This window comes from Anabrus simplex, chromosome X, assembly GCF_040414725.1.
Source record: "Anabrus simplex isolate iqAnaSimp1 chromosome X, ASM4041472v1, whole genome shotgun sequence".
In the NCBI taxonomy this organism is placed as follows: Eukaryota; Metazoa; Arthropoda; class Insecta; order Orthoptera; family Tettigoniidae; genus Anabrus; species Anabrus simplex.
This window is the reverse complement of record NC_090279.1, coordinates 11,662,951-11,683,075: the sequence shown is the minus strand read 5'-3', so window position 1 is coordinate 11,683,075 and position 20,125 is coordinate 11,662,951. Positions and strand designations below refer to the sequence as shown.

Sequence of the window (20,125 nt, the reverse complement as noted above, 5' to 3'; positions counted from 1 at the left end):
GTTAAAATCTGCTCATTATTCGTAGTTTTTGTTACAGGCTCGCACAGTGAGTTTTTTACGTGGTAAACCTCCTCTCGGTTATCGGAACATGACGGCAAAGGTTCTCAGAGGTCATCGAGTCGGCCAACAAGCTGGCTGCTTTCAGCATGCGGGACTTTCTTACAACTCAAGTCAATGAAATAAATAGCGAGCCAGAGCTAAAGATACCACTATCAGAACTCGTAAGGATGTCGCTTCTCTTGGTGAGTGTTTGTTTATTTCTCTGTAGCTGATAACAAGGGGTCAAGGGAGAAGTGATGTCAGGCTTGGATTGGAAATTTAATACTGCTACTAATAATAATAACAACCCGCCTCTTGGTCTTGATCGTTGAGGCTTTGAGGTATAAAGGCTGTGACACCGCGGTTATTCGGTTCGAGTCCCGTTGCTCGAATGTTGGCCGGCAGGGTAGAGGTGTTGGCGGCATGCAATTTCTAATCACTAGATTGCGTGTCCAATGCCTGGATTAAATTGTAAACGTCTCCGCAGTGCTCATACGGACTGAGGCCTTATGACGCTGTTGCCTTTGATTCGACCGTCGGGTGGAGACGTTCAACCATAAGCAGCCACCTTGGTGCTATTCGACACGAGTAGGCTATGTGCCGGCACCGGGTTTCACCCTCTCCTTCCTTACTATCATATCAGGTAATTCATTTCATCTCATTAACTTCTCTGATAAGTTTGACGTCAGAGGATATCCGGTCAAAAGAAAAAAGAACCCGCCACGACAGGTTCATCTCAACTCATACCCGACCTCGTAGTGAAACGGGACAAGTGTTCGATAAATAATAATAATAATAATAATAATAATAATAATAATAATAATAATAATAATAATAATAATAATAATAATAATAATAATAATAATAATAATAATAATAATAATAACGGCGAATGTCCCCCGAGCAGGCCTTGTGCAGGTCTAATGAACGATCTCCATGTCTCTGGGCATGCGGCTCCTACTTAAGGAGACGTGACAAACGCCCGGCTCCCGATTAAACGAATAAGGTTTAAATCTCGACACGGCAGCTAATCGAACCCGGTACCCGTTGTACCAAACCATTTCGCCATGGAGCTTGATAATTTAAGGATGGAATATCTCTTTAGAGTAATGGAATTTTCATAGAATTTGAGTGGGATAACTTGTGATTGATGAATGTTCAAACAAGGGAACGTGAGTGTACTGTCAGTGTAGGAGATATGTCGGAGGAGAGCAAAGAGAGGCTTTCAGCAGGCACCAAGCTATACAGTTTAGTGCGGTCTCTCCACACGAGTAATAGAGGGACAATCCGTTATTAAGAGTACATTATTCAATGCATGTTCCACTTTTATCCTCCCGTCTCTTTGGACGCTCAGTCTACCGGAATAATTAGCATCACACTGGACAGAGTCCTAGTGCCGTATCCGTCATCGGACGTTGGCGATCTTACTTTTGCCGTTGGCTTAACCACAGTCGCTGGTTCCCCAGTCAAGACGTGCGGGGTCTCGTAGGACCCCTCTTCTCTCGATGTTCCCTTGTATATTTATTTGGAGGAGGGCGCCTCATGATATGGCCAGAGTAGGAGAGCTTCATGACCTTAGCAGTCCAGCACAGTTTTACACCTCCTGGTCAATACAGCAGACCCACATTTCAAATGCTCCTAATCTTTCCTCACAGTCCAGGACTCTACAGCACCGCGCTATCCTAAGACGAAGCTGCAGCGCTGGTTGACGGCGATATTCTCAGTATCGGAGCTCCGTTGACCCACAGGGCCTTGCTCACAATAATGTATTGGGTCTTCTTTAAGTTCAGGTGTAGACCAAGGTTTTCACATGTCTCCACAACTTTCATCAAGATCTGCTGCACGTCATCAGTCTGTTTCCACAGCATTCTTTCCTCAAAGAATATGAGTACAAAGTGTGCTAAGAGGCCACAGAGCCAGGACTGTGATGGCGCTTAGGTCATGCAGGCATAACACTTAAATCTCTATCCCTGACAATTGCTAGGTATAGAGTTAAGTGTGATGATGTATTACTAATCAAAATAATGTTGAAAATATTTGTCTCCTTACTCTCAAGTCTTCCCAGCCCGAAGTTTCCAACATAACACTTCTTTTTGTCGGACGCCACCCAGAGCAATTTGCGCTGTTCCCCTCTGGATATTTTCATGTTGTTCTTGAGTCAAGAAATCTGGTGAGTCTCTCAAACGCTGAATGGGTCTTACCAGTGACTTATACGCCTCTGTTTCACATTCTTACTACAACCCCTAAATACACCCATAACCATATGAAGAGATCTGTAAACCTCACCTAGGTACTTGCAGTTATCCCCATGTGCTGCTTTCACAGAATCGACGCAGTAATTAACATGCAGTAATTAACATGGCTTGCGGGATCCACTCTTAATCATAGTATAACCCGACAGCGTTCCACCTATTCTAAGGCATTGAGTTTGCTTTCTGTAAATGTAGCTACCGATTCAGTCACACCTTGTCCAGTCCAACGGCCTTCTCTTCCTTGTTCTGCTCTCTCAATGGACGTTGCATAGATGAATAGCGATGCAGTCCATTTGGCCTCCTGAGTATCAAATATCTGCCATATCTTGCTTGAACCCTTCCTTAGTGGAATGACTTTTGCTAAACACAAATTTCCTTCTATCAGAGCAGTTTGAAACATTGTGTGCAATGTAACAGGAAGGAATGATTTCCTTATCTTACGTGCATCACATGTCAAGCTGTCTGGCCTATAACTATCCCCTTTATATGTTTGTTACTTAGTCTTTTGTAAACTGGGGATACTATAGAAACTCTGAGCTAATTTCGTACAGCTCCTTCATGCAAACAGTGAAGTACAGTAAATGGGGAGGTGCTCCAAAGTAAATAAGTTGTTATGCCCAATATAGACACATTTAGAGAGGTGTATGGTGGAATCCTACAGGAAAACTTGTAGACATTGCCGGCATTTACGTTAACTGTTTCGATATTGCGGCCTCGTGAAGTTGACTATGCTGTTACCTGTGTGAAATGCCTTAAACCGTCAGATATTCTAGTAATTTGACTTCCGGGACAATATGTCCCTAGGATCGATTTTGGACTGCTCCCTGGTGTTAAAAGCACTTTATCAGCCTGGGAGAGAAGTGGTATTTTGAAGTTGGGTAACCTATAGGCAGTAAGTTACTCTTTTAATCATTCAGAAGTTATCAAAACTGCGATCAATTCAATCAGCCCATCAAATGATATAATATCAAATTGATTATTCACTCAAAATGTATGAAAGTAAATCCTTCAGGAAACATCGGCTGATACTATATTTAAATGTGTCTGGTACTGATTGACTTGTGTGTGTAATAAGGGAGAGGAGACGGGGGAGCAGGTAATTAACAAGGTATGGCAGAAATGTAATTATGTGAAAATTCTGCGTGTGAAACTCGGGAGGATTTAGAAATTTTAGTAAGCTTGTAACAGTTAGTGTGTCCGCATTTCCCTGAAATTAATGAAGGTCCCATCCTCTGCTGTTTGGTTCCACTAATACAGAGAGGATAACCAGGTATAACTAATTATGTGAGTAATACACCCCTTCTGCTTTAAGGGTCTGTGTAACGTACTTTACAGCCCCGACAACGGGCGTATTGTAAAATCATTGTGAACTAAAATTGGAGGTTCAAGCCCCGTCTAATGTAAAACTAGAAGCAACTGCTCCTACCGATTCTCAGTACCTTTTTTAAACCCAAATGTAAAGTGAACTTCTCGATTCGAGACCTGACCTAGGTAATGTGCTTTGGAAGCTACGGCTTCTTTTTGTGAATTATGTCTTTCCAATTTGTAAAGGCAAGCCTGCGGGTCATCAGACTGTGATAGACGCAGATATGTTGTAAAGTATCAGAGATTTCGAGCTCCTCATTTTACATTTCAACTTGTTGGTTCACGTTCCGCCATTGTCCCTAACTACAGTGAGTCTCTGCACAAGGCACTCGTTACTTGGACTAGTCGGGGCTGTAGTTTTCAAGGCTCCGTTATAGGAATATTGGCCACGACAGAGGAAAATGTATCAAGGGCCGTGAAATGGTCAGATCATTTAGCATGTACTTAGAACCAAGTTCATGAAGCTCTCGTCACAATAATTAACAAATACTTAGGAACATGTTAATAAATCCTGTCAGAATACTTAAAATTGTAAAGGGAAGCGGACGATTAATTTACACAGTAAAGTATTGCGGGCTGTTTTCTTAACTGACCATCAAAGTTTTCAAGTGGGGCTGACGATCTAAGGTAATGTGTTTGTTTGACTGAGGATGGATAGCGAATGAAGCTGTAATCAGTATTCTGCGTTGAAGTACCATATTTTCTGTCTGTAATTTTACTCATAGTTAACTGTTGAACTTTGTACTTGTTCCAGGTTCTCTTGCCCCTGACGCTAGCAGTTTCACTGGCGAGCACAGACCACTGTGCATCGTCTGTGGGCTCGAAGTTGGACCTGTCTGTGCATGGCCACAAGAACGCCAGTGGACATTGGATAATAACGGTACCGTGTATTATCAAATTCAGAGTTGTGTTTCCGTGTTGGATGGATAATATTGTATGTGATTAATACACGTAACTTAGTGCTGTGTATAATAAATATTTGCATGCACCATTCAAATTTCAACCAACTTTCAAACCACAGTACAGTTTGCGGAGGTAATCTTATATGTCCTTGATATCATAGTGCATCAAATACTAACCTGCTTTGCATGTGCTAACCACTAACGGCTTAAGAAAGTGGAGTAACTCATAGCAGACGTAATTACTCACGATTGTGTTGTTATTGCTGGGAAAAAAGTCCCGTGTTTAAAATAATATCTGCATGTTGCTAATATGCTTGCCCCAAGACAAGCAGCCAGCTAGTTCGAGAGATCGTCACAGGAGGCGCTAGAACTTAGTCGTTAACTGAATTTATACTTCACAGACATTTCACACAGTTTGTCTTTGTGATAAACAGCCTGAACTTGTTAAATAATATAATAACGGTAACACACAGGTTGTGGGTTTATGGAAAATAAATAAAGTAGAAACTAGACCTTTCCTTTAAGAAATCATTCCAGGAACATCGGTCTGGCTGGAAATATCTCGTAATGGTCCTCCCCGGATTTACGATGAAGTCTGAAAAGTTTGTCCGGCCCAGATGGAGACCCTGAGGAAAAAGAGAGCTCCGTGGAAGTGGAGACTGCCGCCGTCTTGGGTTTAATGAAGAAGTCCTGCCAATCGATATCTAGTGCAATATTGCCTTGAGCAGTAAGAATAAGCCCAGCCAGGTCATATACTGCTACACTGCCTGGAGCTGTACGAAGTAGTCCAGCCAGGTCATGTCCACTGCTACACTGCCTGGAGCCATAGGAAGTAGTCCAGCCAGGTCATATCTACTGCTACAATGCCTGGAGCCATGGGAAGTAGTCCAGCCAGGCCATGTCTACTGCTACACTGCCTGGAGCCGTAAGAAGTAGTCCAGTCAGGTCATATCTACTGCTACACCGCCTGGAAACGCATCTACGTCTACGGTACCGTATTCCCGAACCGATCCCTGAATCTCTCCGTTATATTCACTCTGATATGTGATTGTGATTTCGTCCACTCCACTTCCTTTATCTCGAAACTATGGTCACTGAAGCCGAGCTTGGAGACATCAGAAGTCTCGATTGAAAAATAAATTTATTTTTGGACATATTGTCTCTTTTTACAGCACGAGAATGATGTCAAGAAATACCGAAATTCCGTGCTTTAAACATTCAGTTCTAAAACACACGAACAATTGTACCGAATTAAATGAAACTGGGATGTTTTAGTAATATCTAAGAATAACGAACAAACAGCATCTCTGGGAGTACGTTATAGGTTTTCCGTAAGTTACGGCTCCGATTGCCACTATATGGTGCGGCGAAACTCCGAGTAAAGCACCAGTTGTGGTTGTGTGGTATGGTAGTTGGGCATAATGGCATCTCATGTGACGTGCGAGGAAGGAAACAGGAAAGTGAGTAGGAAGGGTTGTTTCAAATGGGTGCTTCATACTCACCTTGGAATTATAGTGGATTGTGAACTGAATGTGGGCTATAATTTTCTATGTCTTAAGAGTTCAATATTCGTTACAGGTTGATACGCGGCGATTGACATCGACGGAGAACCAATGGGAATTAGCCGTGAATGTCCACCAACAAAGAAGATCATGTGATAGCAGTGAAGTTGAGCAGCTTGTTTCGGTGACTTCTGTACATCGACCAGTACACGGTAAGACCTGATCGTTGCCATAGAACTCTCATTCACACTCGGTGTTCCTTACCCCAAAGAAGTAGGACCCCAGTGTTTGTGGGCGGTATCTCCTCCGTGTCCAGGGGCAATCTGCTAGGGAACGTGCCTGCGTCAGTCTCCTCCCTATTCGATATTGTCTACGGGACTAGGCGTTCTGAAATGCTTGAGAGGATTGGAATTACAGGGAACGAAGAGTAACACAAACTGCAGTGGTCAGCGAGCGAGGCAGGTGCGTGGTATGCCTCTCCTTCAGTTAAATCTGTGTATAGAGCAGGCAATATTGGATATGGAGGAACGTCATCGTTGGAGGATGTCAAGAGCAGTTAAATGTAGTAGATAAGGTCAGGTGAAGCACGTGATATAAGACTAGGAAATGCACTGATAAAGGAAGTGGAGGAATTTGGGTGGCTGGGAAGTAACATAACGAATGAAAGGAGAAACTATCCGTTCATTACCGAAGAAGAATATTTGCTAAAGGAAGCCATCTTGTAAACGAAACATTCTACTCACCATAAATATACAATCCAGGCCGTCGTTTTCCGAAGTATTTGTTTGTAACGTTAGAGTCATGCTAAGTAGAGAAATAGAGTAGAGGCCTTTGAAATGTGGTGTTACAGGAGAATGCTTTTGGTAATAATGGGAACTCGTGTCCTTTTCCGAGGTTATGCAGTTCTTTCCAGCAGCACTCCTAATCGAGGTGATCATATTTAACTACCTACCAGCAGTCCTGCCAACATTACGTTTCTCAAAGTAGTGGGAAAACGCGTAGACCACGTGCTTTGCAAGTAATTGTGCTAACCGTTACTCTACGGAGTTTGAGGTGAGATTGGACGATCATAGCCCAAACAAAGAGCAGGTGACGGGAGGGGGATATGGGATAAGTATGAAAAAGTGTTTAGGCTGTTGACGGAAAACAGGAACAATGTACAGGGTGCGGTGGGAGGAGAAGTTCTGAAAGACAGATATGCTAATAGTTTAAGGGGGAGGACACTGAGGGCAAAGGGATAAAGTCAAGGGCAGTTATCACTAGGGTATCCGTGAGTAACCGCTGGTAAACACAGAGGGATATAGGGGGAAATGAACTTGTTTCAGGAATGTGGGGGTAAGAGAAAAGGTACAGTAGGTGGAGGGGCAGAGGGGGTGGAACATGGTGGAGGAGAAGGTATGGTCTGTAAACATCAGGGAAGACTATTGAAACTAGTAGGGAAGCGGATATAATGAAATAAGTGAGGTCGAGTCTCTGGTCATCGAGGACTCCATAGTTAGGCTCGGGGAGAAGGTGCACGGAGGAAAGGGAACCAAGGTAGAGGAATTACGTTAAGACAGAAGATGGGGAAAGGGTGTGGTAGTTTTCTATGTTGGTACGAACAACGTACGACATAGTGTGGGATCTGTTATGAAGTTGAATGGAGAGGAGGTTATTATCAGTGGGATACTTTCTAGGAGAGGGTAATATAAATGAATCTAAGGGGTATTTATGTGGGGGGGACGGGGAGTGCGTGTGTTGTTTAGAAAGGATACGTGGCGGACTAGGCAGCGGAAGTGAAAGTACGTGGACATGGTGGTTATAAGATTCATATTTACCAGATATTGTATAAGGAATTGTTTCATGGTTGAGAAGTGACGTAATGGATGTCTTCCAAAACTGGAGTGTTTTTGTAGAGATGAGATCAAATCGATAGGTGGGGGAGTATTTATACCGGCGGAAGAAGTATTTTTATGGTATAGAAAAGCTAAATATGAGAAACATTAAGTTCTAGGTATAGGGCTCATCTCTTTGCGGTGTACAGGTACGGATGAATTGATGCAGACGCGGAAATATTTCATTAGGTAATCAGCGATGTGGAAAGCGTGGCATCAATAGGCAATTTAGATCTGGCTGTCAAACTGAGTTTCCTTCTGGAACGAATGCCATGTGTGTAGGAGATATAAATTATATCAAGTCCGTTGCTGTATGACTCGGCTTTGAAAATACAGTAATAATATAAAGTGTAAACAAATTATCTTTATTTGTCATCAAATCAAAATTAACCTCCTCCTTCTTAAACTCGTGATTGTGTTCAAAAGGACCTACGTAAGGAATCTAACCTTTCTTTACTTTCTTGAATGATACAACAAACCATATACACCTTTCTGGAGCGGCATTATCATGATGAGTAGTGTTTCAACTGGACAAAATAGAATCATTACAAGTAAGAGACACACGCACTATTTTAATAATCTTGGTACAGGCGAATTTTTGAACATAACCATAATCTGAAGTAGGCCTTGTCGGAGACCGTAAAATGATTCCATACGGATTTTATTTGCACAGTTTGCGATAGATTTTCAGGATTATTATTTATCAGAAATTGCATATTTCATGCGTATTTTTGTTCCAGGTACTTCGACGTCTCAATATATGAAGCCAGTCACACCTGCAACTACTACACCAGCTTACACTACTCCACCGACTACTGCTATTACCACTACTCCAACTACTACTACACCAGCTAGTACTACTACTACAGCTGCTACTACAAGAACTCCAACTACGTCTACTACTCCAACTACTACTACTACTACTACTACTACTACTACTGCTACGAAACCAAGGTCCTGTCCTCATTCAGGTGAGTGATAAACTCTCAAGAAGTTAATCAGATTATCTATGAGTGGTGTACTTGAGACGAACGTACATGTGTTTCTTGGAGATTTTGATCTAGTTTGTTCAGGTAGAAAAGTAAAGCTCTTAATCGTTGTATTCCACGTTCCACAGATAAAGAACTCACCCTGCAGTTACTGTGTAGGTGTTTGCTTGGAGCAGCAGTCTGCAGAGCGAGTGCACGAGTAGAGAGAATATGAGAAATGAGAGCGTCTTGGGACCCGGTGAGTGTTCCACATATCGCAGCGTACGGCACAGCGGCCCCACACGCGAGCCGATGATACTATCACGTAGAGGTTGTGGGTTCGACAACCCTCAAGGTGATTCCGTGGCTTCTCAGTTTTGCATGAGACAAATATCTGGATGTGCACATTTAGTAAGGCACCTTCCCGTTTATGGCTCTTTCCTACGGCACGCAGTCATTATATCATTATCTAAGATAGATTCACGATTTTGGGCAGGAAAGCAACTGGAAACTACTTCAATAAAACTACCAGGAATCCATACTTACATTTTGTTTCCAGGTGAATTGCAAACGTACAAAATTTAGCAACCATCCTTATCAGTCCTTGCTGAACTCCACAGGACTCTCAGAGAAAGGCTCGTCTCCCTCCTCAACTTGTTCGGGGCGCCCTTGAGAGCTGCGAACAGTACACATTAGGATTGTAACCGTTCCTCGAATGGAGAATTCAACTTGTAGGTGTTTTTGACTGAAATAGGAAACAAAACCCCTGGGGGATCCACTGGAGAGAAAGGATGTCAGAACCACAGATTTAAAATTATCACTTAGTTTACAAAAAAATGTTTTATCACTGACATTTTTTTCACATGAATAATTGAATAGTAAATAAGTCGAAAGCCTTACAACACCACTTTAAAACAAGTCGTTTTATATGTCTGACAAAAAACAGAGGATAATATTTTTACATGAAATGTTGCCAGGTTAAGTTTAATTCAATGACTTGCAATTTGTCAAAACCTGCGCTGCATAAATTTTACATTTGATAATTTTAGTTGGAGGCACAGCCTCTGTTATAACGAGAGAGAAAAACTGGTAAAATGCCAATAGCAGTTAATTAAAGGAAAAGTTTAACATTGATAAATACACCAAAGGCAGGAGGTAGCAAAGTGCCCTTTTGGTAGATTCGCTGACTAAATAATATTAACATTAAGAAAAACTCTGAAGGGCACCGCCTTCATCAAAATGACAGAGTAATTGGGCGAGGTGCCATAACAGTTACTTTATTGATTGCTTTTGTGATTAAACATATGTACTAAATAAACAATATTTCGAGTTAAAGTAAATACATACTAACCCTAGAAAAGAATTATACTAGTGATATAACTTCAAAATAATAGCCGGTATATATGCGTGTTCGTTTGGCTGAGATTCTAAAACTTTGATCGTGCTTTTCTCAGAACATCATTTTCTGAATTAAGTCGTATGTGACGATTCGATCGAAACTTGTAATTGCTACAACTTCTCTTTCACCATACATTTCAGTGAACATAACGTCAACGCGGATAACTGTTTATGTCTCCCTAAAGAGAATTAGTCCTTTTGAAGACCCTAAAGTCACATGCACCCTCTCACAGAACCCTGAATGGTTACACACCAGTGACGCATGTCACGCCATGTTTCAATTTTAATTACACAAACATAAAGATGATCAATATTACGTATGAAAAGAATAATTATCAAGACATTTTTCTGAAATATTAAATCAAGAGACACGTGAATCTTGTGAATTTTTTGTATATAAAACTTGCTGAAGTTTGAATTATAGGTCATCCCTCTGTCAGTTATTCCATTCTTCCCTCGCGGTTCCTTGGGCACGTGGAGAACATGTGGAAGCTCTTTATAGACCTTGAGGCAGACAGTGGTCAAGCAGAAGTTCTCCATTTATCTCTTGCGCTCGGTAACTCTCATTACTTTACTTGGTATAACTGCAGATGCCTTTCCGATGAGTGGCACAATATGTGCGGGTTTAGGGCATTCTAAGACGACATGACCTGGCCTTTGTTTTCTTTCACAGTATTATTATAATTCGGTCTGAGAACGACGGTTCTTCCCAAGTGTGGATGCCGTTGATCAGTGCTGACGTTCTCAGTTTTACTGACTGTCATATGTACTCCTGTTTTGTGTAAGTGCTCGTTTATTCTACACTAATGTATAACATGGGTCTCGCAGGCCAACACAAAATAGCTGCATTTTGTGACTAATCAAGGTGTAATGAGGTAGAAATACTCATAAATGCAGTGTTGCCAACCGCTGAGATTTAACTTTTAAAATATTGTAAAATAATGTCTCGTGTAATTTAACCAAAAGTTGTACAAATGATGAAGTTAGTAATATGTCGTTCACTTTTAAGAAATCCAATGTGGACCACATTCTAGTGGTTCTATTGCTCGCAACTATTGGAAATACTGTACATAGTAGAAACGTTGCAGTTGGAGAAAAGCCCCCTCTAATGAGTGATTAATGTAGATTTAGGCGGCTCCAGAGTTATTAATAGTGAGCAAATGGAGGTGGCAACAAAACAGGGGAAATGCAACTAAATTCAAGAGGAAGTCATTAATACGTAGTGCGTCTTGCGTTATGTCTTACTGCGCTTGAAGACAGTGCCGCATGTTTCGTACACATAACCGATCATCTTTAGGTAGCCATTTAGAGCAGTGGGAGAAGGCTGTCCGAGGAAAAGACACACATCCGACTCATAATTTGTTTGTATCTGTGATACCAATTTGTAGCATTACTTCTTGATAAAAGTAAAGTAATTTACGGATATCGATGAAATTTCTCCGGAGGACAGTTAGGAAACGTAACTCTCAAGGGAAGGGACATTCCACGCGGACTGATGTGTCTATAAAAATTCCGAATCTGAACATAAAACAACAAGAATAGGAAATAATTATATTCTATACAATGTTAATGAAATATCAACTGAAAGTTAAGAAAGGAATGCATTGCCTTGGATTCCCTTCTTTTAAAACAAAATCTCCCAGTGGTTTTCGGCACCGCTTAATCATCACGACTTACCGCCACTTTGCCTACCGAAGCACATTTGAGTGAAGGGAATTAAATGATCGTGCTACTGCTGCCATAGTGCAAAGTTTGAGTGGAAGAAGGAGCATGGACGTTGATACTACACGAGCTAAAGCTTAAAGAAGGAAATATGTTTCACTCTGAATCATTACAAGTGAAGGTTTTCTTATTAGGAAGCATTTACCTCAGAAAAAAGAAGATCAGTTGGTATATCATGCTCTGGTTTCATGTTTGTTCCCTGTGTGTACTTTCAGATGCGCCACACATATTTAAGTATCCATGACCATGTACAGGAAATACGACGGTGATGTTCTTGATTATTAATTTTTCACATCTCCGGAATACGAAGAGAGGTGGCTGTTTCCAAGACAGCTAAATCATCTCGAAAATACTCCGAACGATCCAGCTCCGGAAATGAGCTGCACAAATCAGTTTATCACGTAGATAGAAGCACTGGTCCGCCTGCTGGGCAAGATGCTTAAGGCGTCCCGTTGGTCGAAACAAGTTTCACCATCACAATGTTGGCCAGTCGGGTGGGAGAGGTGCTGCTAGATAGCGTACAAAAGCCTGGATTCATTACAAACCTCACCACATTGCTCATTTAGACTGAGGGCATAGGTCGCATTTATGACGGAGGGCGAAGGTGAGCCTTGAGCAAATCGCTTGCTGTTTTATGACCGAAGTAGGCTGCATGTCGGCACCGCGTTTCACCCTCTCCTTTTCCGCTATCGTACCTCACGTCCTTCACTTCATCTCATTAACTCCTCTTCTGTACGCTACGGTGTCTCCTGACCATGTCATGCATCGAAGAGTACGACAAGTAATGAAGGATCATCATTTTCACCCGTAGGATGGTCTAAAATATAAGCGTGCGATCTAATTGTTTAATGTGATGTTCTATCTGCCCACAGGTTACCGACTGTTTGAAGGTTTCAACTGTTATAAGACGTACAGTGAAAGGAAGATCTGGAGTGACGCCAGGGAGCAGTGCAAGAGAGACGGAGGTGATCTGATGGTGTCGGAAAGTGAACGGGAGAGAAGAGAGGTGTTCCCTCCAATGGAAGAGCATGTGAGCCGGAGCCCCTGGATGGGAGTTTACAAGCCCGAAGGTGAAGATCGTTGGGTGTCTGTGAAAGGTGAGTTCTCTCTAGCTCTCTTCTCCTCATGAATTAAAGAATGTCGGATGGAGGACATTGGTCATATTAAACAACAGAAGCCGACATTTAGCTGTAGTTAGCGATGTCACTTGCTGATGACCACACCGTATTGCCTATAATCAGGGGAGGAATGAAGAAGTCCTGCCCTCAGTAGCCCAGGCTTTCTGAGCCCAACTTGGCAACTTCGATCCTCGCTCAGTCAGGTGGTATGTCAGTCTCATGTCCGTAGATTTACTGGCACATAAAATAAACCCTGATGGATAAAATTCCGGCACGTTGGCGTCTCCCAAACCATACGAATGTAGTTACTGGAACATAAAGTGAATAATATTAGTTTTGTCTAAATGAAGGGAAAGAGTCGCAAAGTGAGGGTATGAGGACATTCATCTGTCGGATGGGGACGTTAATCCTTGAGCAGACCTCTCGGTGTTCTTTGACAGGATTAGGCTATGTGCCGCACCAAGACGTGCAGGTTTATCACGGACGTCAAATAGAGAGTAGGACACACTGGGGTCGTGGTAGGGACATCATCATTATAGAATGTTGTGCCTTGTTTAGTTACACACCTCTTGTCTTTAAATAATTAGAAACTGAGACCTGGTCTCCTCTGCTGCTCTTACCCTCGATGGCTGACTCCGTTATTCTCGCAGGTAACCCATCATCCTCCATTCACCTCACGCGACCCCAACACCGGAGTACCCCTTCATCCATCGAACTTATATATCACTTAAAATTTATCTTCTCATTCTGGGTACCTTTCTGTCATTGTTCCCACCCGGTGTTTCTAGACTTCATTCTCGTTATTTCAATGTAGATTACAACTAGCGTATGGACGAGATATCCAGAGTCCACCCAGCTTGCACTCCCACACAGCGAAGGTTTCCTGAAAACAGACCGTTTCATCCCAGAGCTCACTGCATTAATTATGCTGCACCTTGCTTCCTGGGAGAAGTTCCAGTTTTGTATCTCCGACCTGACATTCAGTTCTCGAAACTTTCTTCTCCACTGACATGACTTTATTCTTGGTAATAAAAAAAAAAAAAGCAAAGACATCTCCGTACAGGCCATGAAGGCCCTGGGAGTGGTGGAAGGTAAAGGCTTCCACTATTCGTAACCTCGGCACTTGATGGGGTAGAGTTGTTAGCTCTACGACCGGCCGCCTTTTCCCCCAAGAATTAACCTGGTACTCATTTTTGATGTAGGATAAATGAACCTCAGGGCCATATGCACGTCACGAAGTGGAAATTTTACGACTTTCTGACGGGGATTCGAACCCACGTCCTTCCGGGCGAACCAAGTACGCCTTTACCGCCTCCGCCAGGGAGCCCCTTTATTCTTGGTAATGCCAATACTGATGTCGTACTCACTGCACCTATTTCAAATTCCAAGAAATAAGACTGCAGGCTTTCAGCACTGTCTGCCATTAACACCAAAATGCTTACGACATTTCAGCATCCCTGGCGCTTTATATCTTCCAGTAGATGATCCTTGTAAACTATGAACAACAACATTGAAGATTGCAGCCATATCCCACCCCTGTAAGTACCTTGAATCAAGAACTCGTTCTACCATCAACTTTCAATGTCAACATAAGTGAGTTTTATTGCTCCCAATAATCTAGGCTTAATCCCGTATTCTCTCAGTGTGGCTGACATCCTTCCCTGAACTACTCTGTCATATGCCTTCTCTAGATCTACGAAACATAAACACAACTTGCTATTCATATCATAGCACTTTTTACTTATGTGACGAATACTGAAGACCTGACCATGAAAACCCCTCTGAGGTCTGAAACCACACTGGTCTCATCCAACTCAGTATAAGACATTTATTGGTTTCTCCCTCATGAAATACTAGTGAATACCTTGCCCGGTGCACGAATGAATCACCATCATCAGTGTCGTTGAAGTACCTTGATGGTTCTAGCAGTCCTCTTGCTTATAAATAGGTGCAATTACTGCTTTCGTCAAATCAGAAGGACCTTTACTAACTTTCCAGGCTCATCTTATTACTCTGTGAGCTTCGTTGTTCGCGGGGTCAAGATGAATATTTCCTCTTATATTCCTTCCACCTGTACCATTATTTGCTCGGAAGTACTATGAGTTTACCACATTAATCCAAAACATTATTTTTTTCCTTTTTCCCTCCGTACCCCACACACTGCCCATCCCTTTTCAACACTTGTTAAAAGCATTTGATTTCCTCCTATCCCTTCCTCATTATCACCGCCTGCCGAAATATCATTATTTCCTAACTCTTCCTAACTCGCCCATTTCTACTTTAATTGTTACGATTTCCCCATTACTGTGGGTCGATAGATTAATATCGAATACCATTTCCTTCACCTCTTTGCTTCCAAAGAATCCTGCACTGTCAAAACTAATTGGAAATCCTTTACTCCCGGCGGCTTGCTTAAAATATTCTCAGCTCGGTAAATTATGTGAAGCAGGCTGCTAATCTATTTGCACATAGTCCAAGTTAGAGTCTCTCCTCTGACAGGTTAGCGACCTATGGTTGATTGTATAGTCCTCGCCTCTTGAGCACAATGAGGGCCATGACTCAGAATATGTCCGAGGTGCCCAATACTACTCTCGGCTCAAGGAGGACCATGACACAGAATATGTCCGAGGTGCCCAATACTACTCCCGACTCAAGGAGAGCCATGACTCAGAATATGTACGAGATACTCAATACTACTCCCGACTCAAGGAGGACCATGACTCAGAATATGTCCGAGGTGCTCAATTCTACTCCGGACACAAGGAGGACCATGACTCAGGATATGTACGAGGTACTCAATACTACTCCCGACTCAAGGAGGACCATGACTCAGGATATATCCAAGGTGCCCAATACTACTCCCGACTCAAGGAGGACCATGACTCAGAATATGTCAGAGGGGCCCAATACTACTCCCGACTCAAGAAGGACCATGACTCAGAATATGTACGAGATACTCAATACTACTCCCGACACAAGGAGGGCCATGCCTCAGAATATGTCCGAGGTGCCCAATAGTACTCCCGACTCAAGGAGGACCATGACTCAGAAAATATCCAAGGTGCCCACTACTACTCCCGACTCAAGGAGAGCCATGACTCAGAATATGTCCGAAGTGCCCAATACTACTCCCGACTCAAGGAGGGCCATGACTCAGAATATGTCCGAGGTGCCCAATACTACTCCCGACTCAAGGAGGGCCATGACTCAGAATATGTCCGAGATACTCAATACTACTCCCGACACAAGGAGGGCCATCACTCAGAATATGTCCGAGATGCTCAATACTACTCCCGACTCAAGGAGAGCCATGACTCAGAATATGTACGAGATACTCAATACTACTCCCGACTCAAGGAGGACCATGACTCAGAATATGTCCGAGGTGCTCAATTCTACTCCGGACACAAGGAGGACCATGACTCAGGATATGTACGAGGTACTCAATACTACTCCCGACTCAAGGAGGACCATGACTCAGGATATATCCAAGGTGCCCAATACTACTCCCGACTCAAGGAGGACCATGACTCAGAATATGTCAGAGGGGCCCAATACTACTCCCGACTCAAGAAGGACCATGACTCAGAATATGTACGAGATACTCAATACTACTCCCGACACAAGGAGGGCCATGACTCAGAATATGTCCGAGATGCTCAATACTACTCCCGACTCAAGGAGGGCCATGCCTCAGAATATGTCCGAGGTGCCCAATAGTACTCCCGACTCAAGGAGGACCATGACTCAGAAAATATCCAAGGTGCCCACTACTACTCCCGACTCAAGGAGAGCCATGACTCAGAATATGTCCGAAGTGCCCAATACTACTCCCGACTCAAGGAGGGCCATGACTCAGAATATGTCCGAGGTGCCCAATACTACTCCCGACTCAAGGAGGGCCATGACTCAGAATATGTCCGAGATACTCAATACTACTCCCGACACAAGGAGGGCCATCACTCAGAATATGTCCGAGATGCTCAATACTACTCCCGACTCAAGGAGGGCCATGACTCAGAATATGTCCGAGATACTCAATACTACTCCCGACTCTCAGTACAATTTACTCGTCCCCTCAGTCGTTGCCCATAGTTCAAGTACTAGGACGTGACTGCAGTCACTCACACGACAACAGTACCCTGGGGTCATGGTTAGACACGAAAGAGGTTCAACAACGAAGCAGCCGTCAAAAACGCCTTGGAAATATCTCTCACCATGAGACGGTCGATCACCTGGGAAACGGGTGCGAATGCTCCTGCATCGCGTAGAAGAAGGAATGGCATTTAGTGATGCACATCCTATTTAATAAAAATTCTTCGTCATGGAGTTCTCGTAGTGATAAATGTTACTACCAACTAGCAGGGACAGGGTGTTTCTTGATCACCAACACACTCATGGCGAGAAGAGGACCCACATGTGCGACGATAAGTATTACAGGTAAAGCTCGTAGACAAACAGCCCGAGTGAATAAGAATGTGTCGCTTCCTGTTTAAATGTACGGCCTGTCGTCATATTTTATTATTCTCTTCTTCACGCACACTACCAATGACCAGCAGCTGTCAGTTACTCTGATCTCTATTTATAGTTGACGTTGTGTTTTACCGATTACTAAACATTTCCTTATTTTCTCTGAATCACTTGAAGTAATTCGTGAGGCAAGGCCCAGAAAATTGCTTAGAATATCCATATTTCCATTTTCACGGCTAGAATGTACTTTTCGGTACTCGCTCGCTCTGAGGTAGCTCGGTCAATATTTTATGTCGGCATGTGTTACTTACTACTGTTTTCAATTATTGGGTGGTATTTGTATTTCAGGAGGAACTACAATTGGGCAGCCATCCACCAATGAAGCAAAAGAATGAAAAGGTACGACACTTTGCGAGATAAAGGTATCGGCTAAAGAAAGGGAAGGGGAAGATGAAAGTCTCCTCAGGTATCGAAAATGTAATATCGCCGTGGTCGGACAAGAACGAGAGTTAACCAAGGATAGATGAAAGTGAGGAGCCTGACAAAATTATGTGGAAGTAATGCCAGGACTCAGCTAACTTCCCCACGGTCACTACGTCGCGCTCCAAAATGACGAGCTCCTTGGGCGCATTTTGTTATCCTCTTACGATTGGCAGGGAATACCATAGATGTATTCTAAGGTCCCTAGCCACGGGGTCGTACTTATCGGGAAAATAAAACAACAATGTTGTCGCAACCTCAAAACACACGGATAAGAATTACGAAACTTGAAAATGTTGAAAATATACCGAAAGCGATTACTGTGTCTTATAAGGGACAGACTATTTATTAATAGAATTGTAAGAATAAGTACATAAAATCAGAATAGAAATACCGCGGTGCGTAATGATAGGGAATACAATTCAATACAGAAGAGCGGAACAGAATGTGGAAATGCACGTAATAGAGTCCAGGTGCAGGAAGAAGTTGACTGGCAGCACACGGCGTATCGACATGAAGTACCAGCTTCGTAACATCAAAGTTATCGGATTGATAACTGGAGCACGAGATGACATCCAAGACTTCTTTATAAATTTCCACAAAGTGCGTCAGCTGCCTGTTAAAGGCGTAGATAAAATTGACATCGCTCCAGTTCGTGGATCTGTGAACATATTCCGATCTCATTTACACGGACCTGGTTGACTTCATGATAGCAATATGTAATACCAGTTTGACGAACCGCTCACGTGGTAAGTTGTTGCCATCAATAGAAATTATTATTAGAATAAGATTACTGGTGGCTTAACAGTGCAGTCAAGTAGAACATCAGTGAATATTGTTTTAATAGGAATACCACTGGGAGACCATTGAAGGTACCGGAAAGGTAGAGAAGCCCCACGACGGTCGTGATTATGAAAGACTCCCAAGGCCGTCGGTGTCGGACTAGAACAAGTGTTAACCCAGAGAGGTCGCACAAGGAAGATAAGAGAGAGGAGCCTGACAAGAATTTAGTGGGGAAAATGCCAGGCTCAGCTAGAGGAACCGTGGTCGTCAAACCACGGTCTCAAGTGAGATCCAGTGGTTGACCTTTTAGTGTCCTCTTACGAGAAACAGGGGATAACGTGGGTGCTCTTCTAACTCCCAAATCCATTGGGGGTTATGAAGGCTGAGGTTCGAATCCCGCTGTATACTGGGTTGATGGTTTCATCCAGAAATGCGCGTGTTGTCAGGAAGTCCATCTGGCGGTAAATCTGAGGCGAAAACCAAAATGAGCCTGGGGTGTTCCAGTGACCTCGGAAATAACTGGGATAATCTGAAGAAGGATAAAGTGTTATGGATCGAGTGTACGACACTTGTGTCCTGTGTTTCAGGTGAGCCTGCTCTCAGCAGTTGGTGGAGGCCTCGTTACCCGAATAACAACGCTGGTAAAAAGTGCGCCCTTGCTGTCAGGACAGGTCTGCTGTTGAACTACAATTGTGCAGAACGCCGGTCCTTCATCTGCGAGATCCCGCTGTGAACAGATCTCATGTACAGAGTTGATATATAATAAAGATACTTGTAAATAAGATGTGACGTTCTTTCTCCTGTTTCAACACTAACTACAGGGAAACTATTCAGAACAGCGAGGTCATCAGTCGTGTATGTTCTACCTTCCCTAAAAACAACAAGGTAATCAGACATATAATATTCTACCTTTCTTTAAAACATCAAGGTCATCGGACATGTAATGTTCTACATTCCCTCAAAAGTAACAAGGTCACCAGATATATAATGTTCTACCTTCCTTTAAAAACAATAAGGTCAGCAGACATGTCATTTTCTACCCTCCCTCAGAAACAACAAGGTCACCAGACATGTCATGTTCTATATTCCGTTAGAAACAACAATGTCATGAGACATGTAATGTTCTACCTTCCCTTAAACAACAAGGTCATTAGACATGTGATATTCTATATTCTGTTAGAAACAACAAGGTCATGGGACATCTAAAGTTCAACCATCCTTTAAATACAACAATGTCATCAGGCATGCAATT

General features: G+C 42.8%; 1 protein-coding gene across 2 annotated transcripts; it reads left to right on the top strand.

Moving 5' to 3' along the window:
- The first annotated feature begins 213 nt into the window (after window positions 1-213).
- Window positions 214-19,634, top strand: LOC137503121 (snaclec coagulation factor IX/factor X-binding protein subunit A-like). 2 transcript variants are annotated; one of them, XM_068230581.1, is made up of 6 exons: window positions 214-242; window positions 4,411-4,536; window positions 6,137-6,272; window positions 8,675-8,905; window positions 12,895-13,119; window positions 19,461-19,634. In XM_068230581.1, the coding sequence occupies exons 1-6, from the start codon at window positions 228-230 to the stop codon at window positions 19,604-19,606; spliced, it is 879 nt and encodes a 292-aa protein (XP_068086682.1). In that variant the 5' UTR covers window positions 214-227; the 3' UTR covers window positions 19,607-19,634. The 2 variants fall into 2 exon arrangements, with proteins under 2 accessions (XP_068086682.1, XP_068086683.1); XM_068230582.1 differs by lacking the exon at window positions 8,675-8,905.
- Window positions 19,635-20,125: the final 491 nt, after the last annotated feature.